We start from the raw sequence: 12,812 nt of genomic DNA, 5'->3' as shown, positions 1-12,812 counted from the left end.
CTCAACACCTGCTCCATCCACAAGCACGCCGTCGAACTGTGAGACCTCATCGACACAACAGCACCAGACGTCGTCTTCCTCACGGAAACCTGGATTAATGCCTCCTCGGCCCCAGACATCGCCGTAGCCATCCCGGACGGCTACAAAATCACCCGGAAGGATCGCGTCAACCAAACCGAAGGAGGAATCGCCATTATCCACAGGAACACCATCGACATCACGACCATCACCGAAGACACACTCCCCGCCGCCGAACACCTACACTTCCAGATTCACACCGACCCCAAGTCCACCCTTAGAGGAACGCTCATCTACAGACCCCCGGGACCACGCACACAATTCAGCAAAACCATTGCCGACTTCATCAGCCCGCACTCCCTAGCCTTACCAGAATACATTCTCCTAGGGGACCTAAACTTCCACCTGGAGGAAAACAGCGACAACACCACCACCACCCTGCTAGACAACCTCGGACTCAAGCAACTAGTGAACACCCCCACCCACCTTGCCGGCCACACGCTCGCCCCCATCTTATCCGCAAGCAACCACGTCTCCTTCGGCCACACCACCGGACTACACTGGACCGACCACTGATGTATCCACTTCACCTTCAAAAAGAACACATCCCACCACCGCACGCGACAGATCCCCCGCAGATACTGGAGCAAAATCACCACAGACCAACTCGTCTCATCACTGAGCCAGAACCCGCCAGCCAATACCACTGACACCAACGACGCAGCCCGCAACCTCGCACAGTGGATCACCAACTGCGCCGACGACCTCGCACCACTGAAGAACCACCCAGGCCTGACCGGCAACAGGAAAACCCCATGGTTCACAGACGCCCTCAAAGATTCCAAGAAATCCTGCGAACCCTTGAAAAAACCTGGCACCACAAACGAACTACAGAGAACATGACAGCCCTCAAGAACGCCACCCGCGAACACCACCAGCTGATCCGCACCACCAAAAGGACATCATTCAAAGCGTGACTAGACAACACTCGCAACAGCAAGGAACTCTTCAACATCGTCAAAGAGCTCTCCAACCCCAGCGCCACCAACAACGACGTCACACCGTCACAAGAACTCTGCAACTCCCTTGCCACGTTCTTCCACCGCAAGATCGCAGATATACACAACAGCTTTGGACCCCAGACTCCGCCTCCAGTCATCGAACCAGCGGCCCCCACCTCCAGCCTCAGCGCCTGGGCCCCCATCAGCACTGAAGACACAACCAACGTCATGAACTCCATCCACTCCGGCTCCCCCTCTGACCCATGCCCCCATCATATCTTCAACAAAGCTGACACCATCATCGCACCCCATCTCCGGAACGTCATAAACATCTTGTTCACGTCAGCCGCCTTCCCCGAGAGCTGGAAGCACACAGACATCAACGCCCTTCTGAAGAAACCCACGGCGGACCACAAAGACCTCAAGAACTTCCGCCCCATCACTCTTCTTCCCTTCCCGGCCAAAGTCATTGAGAAGACAGTAAATAAACAGCTGACTGCTTTCCTCGAGGCAAACAACTAGCTCGACCCGTCCCAGTCCGGATTTTGAGCCAACCACAGCACCGAGACTGCCCTCATCGCAGCCACCAACGACATCAGGACTCTGATGGACAACGGAGAAACAGCCGCCCTCATCCTCCTGGACCTCTCGGCAGCCTTCGATACCGTATGCCATTGCACCCTAATAACCCGCCTCTTCAACACTGGGATCCAAGGAAAGGCCCTGGACTGGATCACCTAGTTCCTCTCCGACAGAACCCAGAGAGTCCGCCTCCCGCCCTTCCGTTCAGAGGCCTTCAAGATCATCTGCGGCGTACCCCAGGGCTCCTCGCTCAGCCCAACCCTCTTCAACATCTACATGAGCCCCCTCGCCGCCATCGCACACAAACACAACATCAACATCATCTCCTACACTGACGACACCCAGCTGATACTCCCCCCTCAGCAAAGACCCAGCCACTGCCGAAACCAACCTCCAGGAAGGTATGAAAGATGTCGCAGAATGGATGAAACAAAGTCGCCTGGAGTTGAACTCGGACAAGACGGAGGTCCTCATCCTCGGACAATCCCCTTCCGCCTGGGACGACTCCTGGTGGCCCACAGCACTGGGCTGCGCGCCATCACCGCGGACCACGCACGCAACCTGGGATTCATCCTAGACACATGCCTTACGATGACCAAGCAAGTCAACGCCGTCTCGTCGTCCTGCTTCAACACCCTACGCATGCTCCGAAAAATCTTCAGGTGGATCCCCACTGAAACCAGAAAGATCGTCACCCAGGCCCTCGTCACCAGCCGACTGGACTATGGAAATGCCCTATACGCAGGAACCACCGCCAAAGTTCAGAATCGACTACAACGCATACAAAACGTCTCTGCACGACTCATCCTCGACATCCCTCGCCACAGCCACATATCCGCCCACCTGAGAAACCTGCACGGGCTCCCCGTCAACAAGAGGATCACGTTCAGGCTCCTCACCCGTGCACACAAAGCACTCCAGGACATGGGCCCCGAAAATCTTAACAACCGCCTCTCGTTCTACACTCCCACCCACCAACTCCGCTCCGCCAGCCTCGCCCTCGCCACCATTCCACGGATTCGTAGAACCACCACCGGAGGCAGATCATTAACCTACCTAGCAGCCAAAACATGGAACTCCCTCCTCTCACACCTACGAACGATCCAAGACCATATAACCTTCAGGAAACACCTCAAGACTCGGCTCTTCAAGCAGTAGCAACTGCCCCCCTTATCCCCCCTTCAGCACCTTGAGACCCCCACGGGTGAGTAGCGCGCTCAATAAATGTTTTGATTGATTGATAGGAATGAATGTGAAGGTATTCCTTAATTGCAAATCCGATTTGCGATTCGCTATTAAGGAATATTAAGGAATCACAATTATTATTGCGAATTCTATATACATAGCATTTTGCGATTCCTTCATAGCTATTCATTAAAAATCGCTATTAAGGAATCGCAAAAGGGCTTGTTCATACATATGCCCATGTATTCCTTAATCTTAAAACCAAAAGCCAACAGCAAATAAAATGGTGTTAAGACTCTTGCTACCAGCCATTAGACCAAATCACCCATTGTTTTACCGTGATCCTACCCCTAGGTCTGTCATTTTGGGACTCTGATTAAGCCCCTCTGTCCTCCACTCAACTTTAAGTGAGATATTTGTTACTCTCCTAAATACAAGACAATCTTTGAGCTCTTTGAATCAACATCAGATCACATGTAAAATTTCAAACAATGTACAAATTACTTTTCATGAACTTTGATGACTCTGTGAACAATTGGAATATCTCTGCCTTCCACTTTAAAGACTACGATTTCACCGGCTCGGATAGCATCATCCTGGAAATTTGTCAGGAACAACAAGTCTCCTCTGTGAAATGCTGGCTCCATGCTGCCGCTGTTGACCAAGAAAGCAAAATTAATTATTAGAAAAATAAGGCAGAAAAATCCAGTATTCGTATTATTAAAATTGCATAATGCAAGGAAATGTCTGCAAAATAGGGAATTATTCATACAAGGAAAATGTAATGAGCAAAAGGATGGCCTGTAAATTAAACTGAGCCCATCAACACACAAAGTATACTCATCTAAACTAGGTTTAATAAGCGTTCTTTGCAATAAATATGTAATTAAAAGTATAGATGCCTTAAAATGTAGCATCTCAAACATTTGGAAACAAAATCAGAATTGTGGCTCATGGTGCACTCAGATCTGAAACCGGGCTTTACTGACGCTATACAGTACTATACAGCTACCAAAGAATGGTATGGTAACAATAGTGAACTTACAACTTAATGAGATGATCATAGCCTTTCAAGGAATGTAGAAAAAATCTTTATAAGTTCCATCGATCTTCAGGACATTAACAAGGTCAACACACATATTTTGAAGGTGATGCAGCAAGAATGTACTCTTGCCAGTGTACTAATTAACAGCTGTATAAACAGTCTGGAATCCATAGTGGTCCCTTTGAACATTAACGTTCCTATGCTAGGCGTGATGGCCATTCCATTATTGCAATAGATCGATGATGCTGTGCTACTAGCTAGCACAACCGCAGTCTGGCAGAGGCGGGAGGCCAAGATGGAAGGCAAGTTTTAGAAACACTCCGGACCTCTTCTTCGATACGTAGTCCCCAGCTACCCATCCTTGGCCACTCATCTGAATGTTCGAGCTTTCTCTCGGGTTCGGGCTTCACTGAGAGCCTGGCTGAATGACAACCTTCCAAAATGGTATCCGCCTTATAAAAGGACTTAGTGCTGTGGTCGAGGGAGTAAACCGGCATCATGCGGGAATGTGTGGGTGAGTGTCCCGCGACCCAATCCTAGAGGCCCAGCCATGCCAGTGTCATCACCTTGAAGTTCTCATGTAGCTCCAGTGAGCTTTTATTCTCGGCGGGTGGGGATTTGGGGGGGGGGGGGTATGGTTATAGGGGGAGGGAAGGATAGCAGCAGGGTTAAGAAGGATTCATTCTCTCCTGAAAGCTCAAGCTGCTCCACCATAATCGGTGGAGTAAGTGGGCCTGGTGTGGACTCACCCGGCACACCAATTTTATGTCCCTGCACAGCGGGCCTTGATCGCTACGCAGCTCAGTAGGACCTGGGTGGGGCCTGCTGTGGCCATTTTCTCTTCCACCCTGCCCCTGCTGGGGGCCCCCCCATCAACAGATGGGGCTGGGAGGTAGAGGAGCAGGGGTGTCCTGGCTGCTCATGCTGTCGTGTAGTTCCTAAATATACATAGGATCTGCACAATTGTAGGTAGCATAAACTAAGGGATTGGTGTCTGGACCGATTCCAGACACCCCCAAATGATATGTCAGCCTATAGACCAGCTAGCTCACAGTGCCACCACAAGCCCCTTAACCTTACCAAGGACCGAATAGTTTCTGGCAACCATCAAACACGACAACCCTTGACCCTTCAGGGATTGTGGAAACAGTACAGTACTTTTTGCTCAGTCAATCGTGCTCATTTAGTCTCAGAGAGGGGACATTTTCAATAAGCATTTATTGAACCAGAGTCATTCTAGTATAAAACAAACATGTGTGGTGAGACAATCATTAGACAGAAGCAAATGTAAAAGATTACAAGCACGTAAATAGGAGGTCGAATTCGACCATAGTGTTAAAACAGTGAGTATATGCAGGCATACAAACATGACAGTAATAAAGCGTACTCCTACAATGCGGGCCCTACCTAAGTGTACCTAGTATGTATGTGAGTATAAAGCCAAGAATCCCACAGGACAGGGCCAACCCCATTACCTGATGGGAGAGAATGAAGGACCCCATCTTTGTCATAAGCTGGGCACCCCGCAAGGGATGTCAGGCCGCGGAGTGTTGAAGCTTCAATGTGCAGGGACCTCTGTGTCTTGTGTCAGTTGGAAGCATCTCCTGAAGTTACATTGTGAAGGTACGGTTCTTTAATACCACAAAGATAGCCTCGGGGTTCCTACCCCAATCGATATGTTGTCAGTACGATTATGGAAATGAGCCTAAATCAAAAATTGCAATCATGCAAAGTAGTTCGGTCGCCCTAGGATGAAGATAGCCATTGCTTTCATACAGAGTATGTTCATCCTGTTATGTACGTCATATGCAGGGGACCTTACTAAGAAACCTCATTCACACTAAATGAAGGAAACCAATTCACATTTATTCATCACCTTACTGGGTAAAAGGTCAGTTCTAGAACCGTTATGCGGAGCAAGGTAGGACAAAAGTAGGTAAAAGGTTGCTTTGCTACTTAAGCCTAGGTTTAGGAACTTAACCATGCTTTCCGGCCGCAATTGGTAGGGCAAGGTGGCTGAGTGCGTTTTCGCTGACCCAGGAGCCCTTTCCGGGACATGGCAGTCCTGGGGCCCAATCATCCAGCTGTCCCTTGTTTTTAAAAACCCAACTGGCGGGGCGAGCAGGAACATTCCTCACGACATGGAGGTGGCAACCACGATCTCTCTCTCTCGACTGTTGAACCCACTAAGACAGGGGTCTGACTGGGCTCCTCCCTGTACTTGTGGTCGGAGGAAGTTCACTTTGGGAGGTGAATGCACAGCAGGGGTCATGCAGTGGTTGGCCCTGCTGAAGGTTGTTGCGGGGTGGGGGTGGGGAGGGGGGGGGGGGTTAGACCCTAGGATACTTTCCTGTCTGGAGGCCTCAGACCAGTTAATAAGGGGCCTCGACTCCTGGGAATCATCATTGTGAAAGGCAAAAGTGGAACATTGCATACATAGCTGGCTGAAGCCCACTGCTGTGACTGCTATCCTACAAGGTTATCTAGACGTCCAGGGAGGCGGTCGACGCCAAGGCCGAGAATCGATGTGGCCCTTGTTCGGCAGGACCTGCAGAATGTTGTGGGCAGGGTGACAGTGGTTGAAGGCAGGATCTCCCAACTGAAAGATGAAGTTGCCAACCTCAAAAAGACAGTGGCCAAACTGAACACTACTACCCAAACCCTGGAAACTATGGCCACAGATGCCGAAAACATATCTTGCCGGAACAATCTCCGCTTCATGGGCTTTCCTGAGGGAGTTGAATCAACGACCCAGTCAATTTCTTGATGCATGGCTTACGTCCTGGGTTCCGGAGGGCGCCCTCTCATCTTGAGTCATAACAGAAAGAGCACACAGGGCCAGGTTCAGCGCCCGGGCCCAGGCACACTACCCAGACCTATGATTGCTCATATACTGGATCACTGGAATGCGAAACAGTCTGGCATTCTCACTTGATGACTTTTGGGCACGTTTACCGTAAACCATTTTTAAATTATTGTAAGGCATTTCAAAGCCATTTTGATGAGCCAAAAGCTCACTTTAAAACGTAGGCACTCACTATGTGGGTGTAGAATTGAACAAGTACTTCAAGTCTGACTATCTGGGGATACAACAGACCAAAACCAGGAATTGGATTCATATTAGACATTGAAAATCCATTTCCTGTCTCCTTATGGGTCAATTCAATAAGCCCTTAGAGGCTGTAAAATTACAGCAGCAACCAAAGTGTGCAATGCAAAATCACTATTGTGCGCACTACATTGTGCACATACCATAGGGTCCTAGTAAATCTACAATGTTGTCCTTTGTCAAGATGTTTGTGGAATCACCAGTCTAGTTGGCAGGCTCTACTGCGAGCTGCACTGTTGGTACTTAATGTAAATATCATGGTCATTTTTTCGGTAACAGATTAATGGATTTGTTAAATATATCTGGGAGAGATCATCTGTGGCATAGCCATGTCAAAACGTGGGCCTAGTCAACAAATCTTGCCATCAATGGCTGTTCTTGGAACTTTTCCAAAAATGCTGAATGAATTCTTCATTTTAACTATTTGGAATGGGCTGCTCCTTCCGACATTAAAATAGCAAAATGCTGAATAATGGCAATGAGTAATATGCAATATTCCCTCCCATTTTTTGTGCAGTCTGTGCTTGTTTTAGGTTTAGTGCTTTACTTCCTTGGTCACCCACCAAATAATGGTCTAGGCCATACGAAGAATGTGGTCTGTGCACTTGATGAGGCTATACCATGAACACTTGCAGGTAATTATTTGCCCTTTTTTGGCATCTCTGAGGTAGTGCTTACAAGTCACAGATCTTAACTCACATAGGCCTGAGTAATTGCTATGTTTTGCTCAGTGAGACACCCTAACTGTGATAGGTATCACTCGATATGGGTTGAGTTCTCACGTGGCTCTGGACTGGAGATGCACTTCGCCAACAGAGGCCAAAAAATGGTAGAAACAGTATGGGCTGCTTGTGTTCCCTAGTAGCGAGGGTCTGGCCTGATTGTTCAGATTTTCTTTTTGAGAACGCAAAGGGCTGGTTTTCAAAGGGTTGGTTTTCAAAGGGCTGGTTTTCAAAATGGCTGGTCTCTGTTTCAGGTAAAAGTCGGAGGCAAAAAGAAAGACTGGAACAGTCAGTCAAAAGCTTTTATTATCAGTTAAAAACCATAAAAAGACAAATAATCATTTACATATAAAAATGTAAAAAAATTTGAGCAATAATACATTGGAGACCTAAAACATGCTATATCCACACAAAAGTTAAAATGTAAGATTACAGACATAGGAAGGATCAACATAGTTTTAGATAGCACTCACACTGAACAGTCCCTAGGCATTTTCTTTTTTTTTTTTTTAAGAAACCTCATATATTACAATATTTGTGTTACTACAGGCTCGATAGTTTGGGAGCTTCCACTTTTTAACTCTGCACACCTTGAGTACCACATAGACAGTTGGAATCTAGCGGTTGCAAACACTGTCAGTGGGGTGGTGTCATATTTCAGGATTCTGAATGCCTCCCTGTAGTCCCTAAGATCCCTGGACTTACAGAACTGAAAGATCCATTTGGCTCTTGCCTTAGAATAGGAGGGGGAGAAGAGCAGAACGTGCAGATCTGTGTTACTGCTACCCTCACACCACGGGCAAGAACTCGTTGATCGTGGGACTTTTGACCACTTATGTGTTACAGCCCTGAGAGGCAATGAACCATGTCTGAACTGAATGTATAGTTTCTTAGCCAGAGGGGGCTGGATATTATCCAAGAATTTCTCAAAGTAGAGGTGGACCTTGGTATCCAGAAAGGTGTTGGTCAGCCTACCCATGGAGGAGTTTGTTAGTGTGAGGCCCATTCGATGGCGCTTGACGATTTCTTGGTGAACAAGGCACAGGTCTCTTCAGGGGTAGACCACATATCCCCCATTCCAATAGCCTGGCAAAGGTGCTTAATATGGTTTAGCCAGGTGATATTCCCCACGCCCCTTCTGGACAGAAGGTCCCTAAGGTCCTCCCTATAGCTTATAAGCTCCAGGGTGGACCAACGTCATCTCCAGTACAGAAGGGGGCGATTTGAAACAATCTCCTGTACAGGTACCAAACCTAAATCCAACCGTAAGGGGATCCGGGGGGTGATCGGGGGAAGTCTCAGAAGGCGCCTGATAAAGCTATTCTCAGTAAGGGAAAGAAGGGCGGCGCAGACATGGCCCCATACGTCTGCACCATAAAGCGCTCCCCCTCTCGCCTGAACTTTATACATTTCCACGGGCGGACCCAACAGTTTAAGAGAGGTCTTATTGAAAATCATTAGGATACCGCCAGAAGATTGAGCCAAGTTCAGATTAGCCTTAATCAAGTGAGACCCCCAATCCATTCTATCATTTAGTGTGACCCCCAAATAATCAAAGGTAGACACACGATCCAATATTATTCCATCCAATTGGGGGTGCAGACAATTGGATAGTTTGGTATTAAAGACGATGAACTTGGTTTTGGAGAGGTTAATCTCCAAGTTCCTCAGTCTACAAAAAGAGCAGAATGCCTCTAATGTTCACTGTATCCCTGTGGACGATTTTGATAGTAAAAGGGTGTCATCAGCGAACATTAGGGCTGGTAATTTTGGGGAGTCTAGGTCTCTCGCTCCCAATAGATGATCAATCAGCCCATTGAGGAAAAGGGAGAAGAGCGTGGGGGCCAGCACCCAACCCTGCATCACTCCCTTTTCCACCAGGAACGGGGCCGACAACTCCCCATTCCTCCCATACCTCACCCTTGCATATGTACCTCGGTGCATGCGTCTAAAAAGGTGGCACAAGTAGGCCGGGGCACCCATCCCTAGTAGTATTGCCCAAAGCTTATCCCTCTGGACCAGGTCAAATGCGGACCGAAGGTCCACAAAGATCAAATACAAACTACCCGCCCCCAAGGAGACCGTCTTCCAATAGACCAACTATAGTCTAAACAGTTGGTCGATAGTAGAGACCTTTGCACGAAAGCCCGCTTGATGGCAGGTTAGAATGTGATGTTCGTCCATCCAACTCTGCAACCTTGTTAATAGAAGGCGGGCAAATAGTTTCTGGAGGACGTCAATCAAACTAATGGGGCGGTAGTTGGCCGGGTCGAGAGGGGAAGCCTTTTTATGGATGGGTATAATTTCTGCACCTAGCCATGTTGGGGGGGGGGGGGGGGGGGGGGGGGGGATCTCCATACCCTGTAGAATGGCATTAAAATATACCCAGATGTAAGGGGCCCAAACTTTCTGTTCACTCAGGAAAAGATTCCCAGGGATCCTATCTATGCCCAGTGCTTTTCCTGTGGACAAACTTCTGAGGGCCGCCTGGATTTCGAGCAGGGTGCAGGGTGGGCGATCAAGACCCAAGCCCTCCCGGGGTTCTAATTCCGATAAACTCTCTTGGAGAACTAGATCTGCTGGGGATGCAGGGTCAATGAGTGAGTAGAGGGGCTTAAAGTGGGCTAGCCAAGCCTCTTCGCTGAGGTTCTGAATAATAGCATACGACCCCTCTGCCGACCCTGCTCGGACTAAATTCCAAAAGGACCTATAGTCTCGATTGTCCAAGGCTACTTTGATGCTTTCCCACCTTGCGACCTCCCACTCCGACCAAGCCTCCATGATCAGTTTTTTATATGTTTTTCTGGCGTTTCTAATGCTTAACTGGGACCCCACTTTTACCTCATTTATAAGGTTGTTTTTAGCCACCCTACAGTTTTTATTAAACCAGTGGACATGCTTTTTTACCCTTGGCCTCTTGGTATTATTAATATAAAAATAATCGGCTAGAGTAAAAAGAAACTTATTATGAATACGCTCCAGAACCAAGGGATTAGGCAGATCGCAATTGGTGCTCATAAGATTGCGAACCTCTTCTAGGGCGGATGCGACATGATTATATATCTCAGCTAACCTATCAGGAGCTAGCGCGACCTTCACCCACCTGATGCGTCTGCCGCCCGCCACTGTAACCAGGTTCAGGTTAGTAATGGTCTCTGCTGGTCCCGATTCATTTCGGTGGCCCAATGTTTAGGTGAACTCTAGTGACAATAGATTGTGGTCACTATTGACCCTTGGGATGACAGAAAAAGCTCTCAATCGGACCTAGAATTCTAAATTAACCAAGATGTAATCAATGTTCGTACTTTTCCCCGGTCTATTAAAGGTGCTTGTGCCTGGGACATCTGGGAGGAGTCTACAATTGCAGGCCCCAAGCGAGTGTGTTACAACCAACTTGTTAATCATAAGAACCAAAGGTGATAGGCGCTTTGCCGGATACATAATGCATTCCGGAATAAACCAGATGTCATCCTCATCCAGAGTTACTGAAGGGATCCTGAGAAGCAGTTCAAAGTGGCAATTAAAATCAAAACCAAAAATGTTGTGATACTACGAGGGAAATGAGAGAAGGAGGACCTCTAGGGCCTCTAAAGTGGATAAGCCCAACTGATGTCGTAAGGGGTGTAAATATATATTGATCACTGCCAGCGTCAAGCCACCCCGAAAATTAAGTACAATACAAAGAATGTCTATGCAATGGGTGTCTATTACCTTGGCTGAGCACCCCAAGTGCGCAGCGACCGAAATACACATCCCCCAAGGGTCTTCCCCCTGGACCCTACGCCGCCGATGTGAAGAATGTCGCAAAGCCTACCCTGGTCTCTTGGAACAGGCACGTCGTAACAGTCCATCAACTCACCCCACTCCGGGTTGTACAGCTTTGACCCTAGCCCTGCTACATCCCAAGACCCGATTAGTGGTCTACGGGTCGCCACTCGAGCTGTGAACTCCTCCGTGGGTTGGGCCACGTTGGGGGGTGGGGATACTATGTGTGTATATGTATCCAATTCCCTGTCGCCTCCTATGGGGCCGATGTTTTGAGACGATGAAAGTAATGTTGAACTATTCACCTTATGCCCAATGACTAACTCCGGGGGACCCAACTCGACACTTAAGCCCTCCTCAGGATGGCTCCTGGATAGATTCGTAGCCACTCTATCAGTGCCCGGTGAAAGTTGTAGTCAATCCACATTGCTTAGGGTGCTATATCTGTTAACCACAGGTATATTGTAATCTAATTCTGGTCCACCCTGATAGAAATGGGTTGGTGTAAGCCTATCTGGTACTAGAGCTTGTTGATAAAAATACCCCAAGTGGCAAGTGTTAATTGAACCCGCGTTGAAGGCCCTCCATTACCTAGTATATGTTTAACCACTCCAGAATCCCTGAAATTTACGATTACACAGTCTCCACAGATATCTTTGGATCTAGTCCCTAACCAGCTAACTCTTCGAGCGAATAGAATCTCCCCCTGGCCAAATAACGTTAAGGGTCTGTGTTTGTTTAGCCAGAAGATGATTTTATTCTTGAGTTCGGGAAATGTTTCACCTCGTTCAGAGGCCAGTAAGGGTACTCCTGTAAGCACCACCACGTATGGAGATGCTTCAGGAGGTAGCTGGGGGCATGGAGGAATTTTTGGGGGACCATTTTCATACGATTTCGAAGCAGGGTTATTTTGAGACCTCCTTGAATCTGGGCGCTGTTTACCATTAGTTTTTGGGATAGGGAGTGAAGGACAAAGTGTCGAGCCAGATACGGCTGAAGGCACATTTAGTCAATTTACTAGGCCAGGACCAGTTGAAGCAGAGATTGACTGCTGCGTATGTAGCAGAGCCAGACCGTGTGGAAGGTTATCAAGGTGAATGTTATCGGCTGGGTTTAAGCCTTTAACAGCGGACTTTGATGTGCCTGGGTCGATTTAGTGGTAAGATTCCCCATTAGGGTGGCTGGCTGTATTCCGCCTAATCCTTTATTATTTATCAGTGTCACTAGTTTATCAATCCTGCTAGACAGGGTTTTAAAATGTGAATTGATAAGCTGTTCCATGTGGGCCTGAAGGTCGATTAGTAAATGAGTAGCCCAGACGGGAGGTCCCATGGTAGGGAAAGGAGGACCAGGGTCAGACTGTGAAGGGTCGGGTGTAGATCCTA

At 48.1% G+C, this 12,812-nt stretch overlaps 1 protein-coding gene across 8 annotated transcripts in view; it reads right to left on the bottom strand.

Moving 5' to 3' along the window:
- Positions 1 to 12,812, bottom strand: part of SEC11C (SEC11 homolog C, signal peptidase complex subunit) — a 224,100-nt gene that overhangs the window by 64,885 nt on the left and 146,403 nt on the right. For all 8 annotated transcript variants that reach the window (XR_015309277.1, XR_015309276.1, XM_086960484.1 and 5 more), the window contains one exon: positions 3,291 to 3,440. Coding sequence is in view for 6 of the 8 variants with exons in the window: in XM_086960484.1 (XP_086816610.1) it covers positions 3,291 to 3,440 (150 nt within the window). In the remaining 2 variants the exon portion in view is untranslated. The remainder of the gene's footprint in view (positions 1 to 3,290; positions 3,441 to 12,812) is intronic.

Source organism: Lissotriton vulgaris, chromosome 3_1 (assembly GCF_964263255.1).
Source record: "Lissotriton vulgaris chromosome 3_1, aLisVul1.2, whole genome shotgun sequence".
Classification (NCBI taxonomy): Eukaryota; Metazoa; Chordata; class Amphibia; order Caudata; family Salamandridae; genus Lissotriton; species Lissotriton vulgaris.
This window is presented reverse-complemented; position numbering and strand designations above follow the sequence as displayed.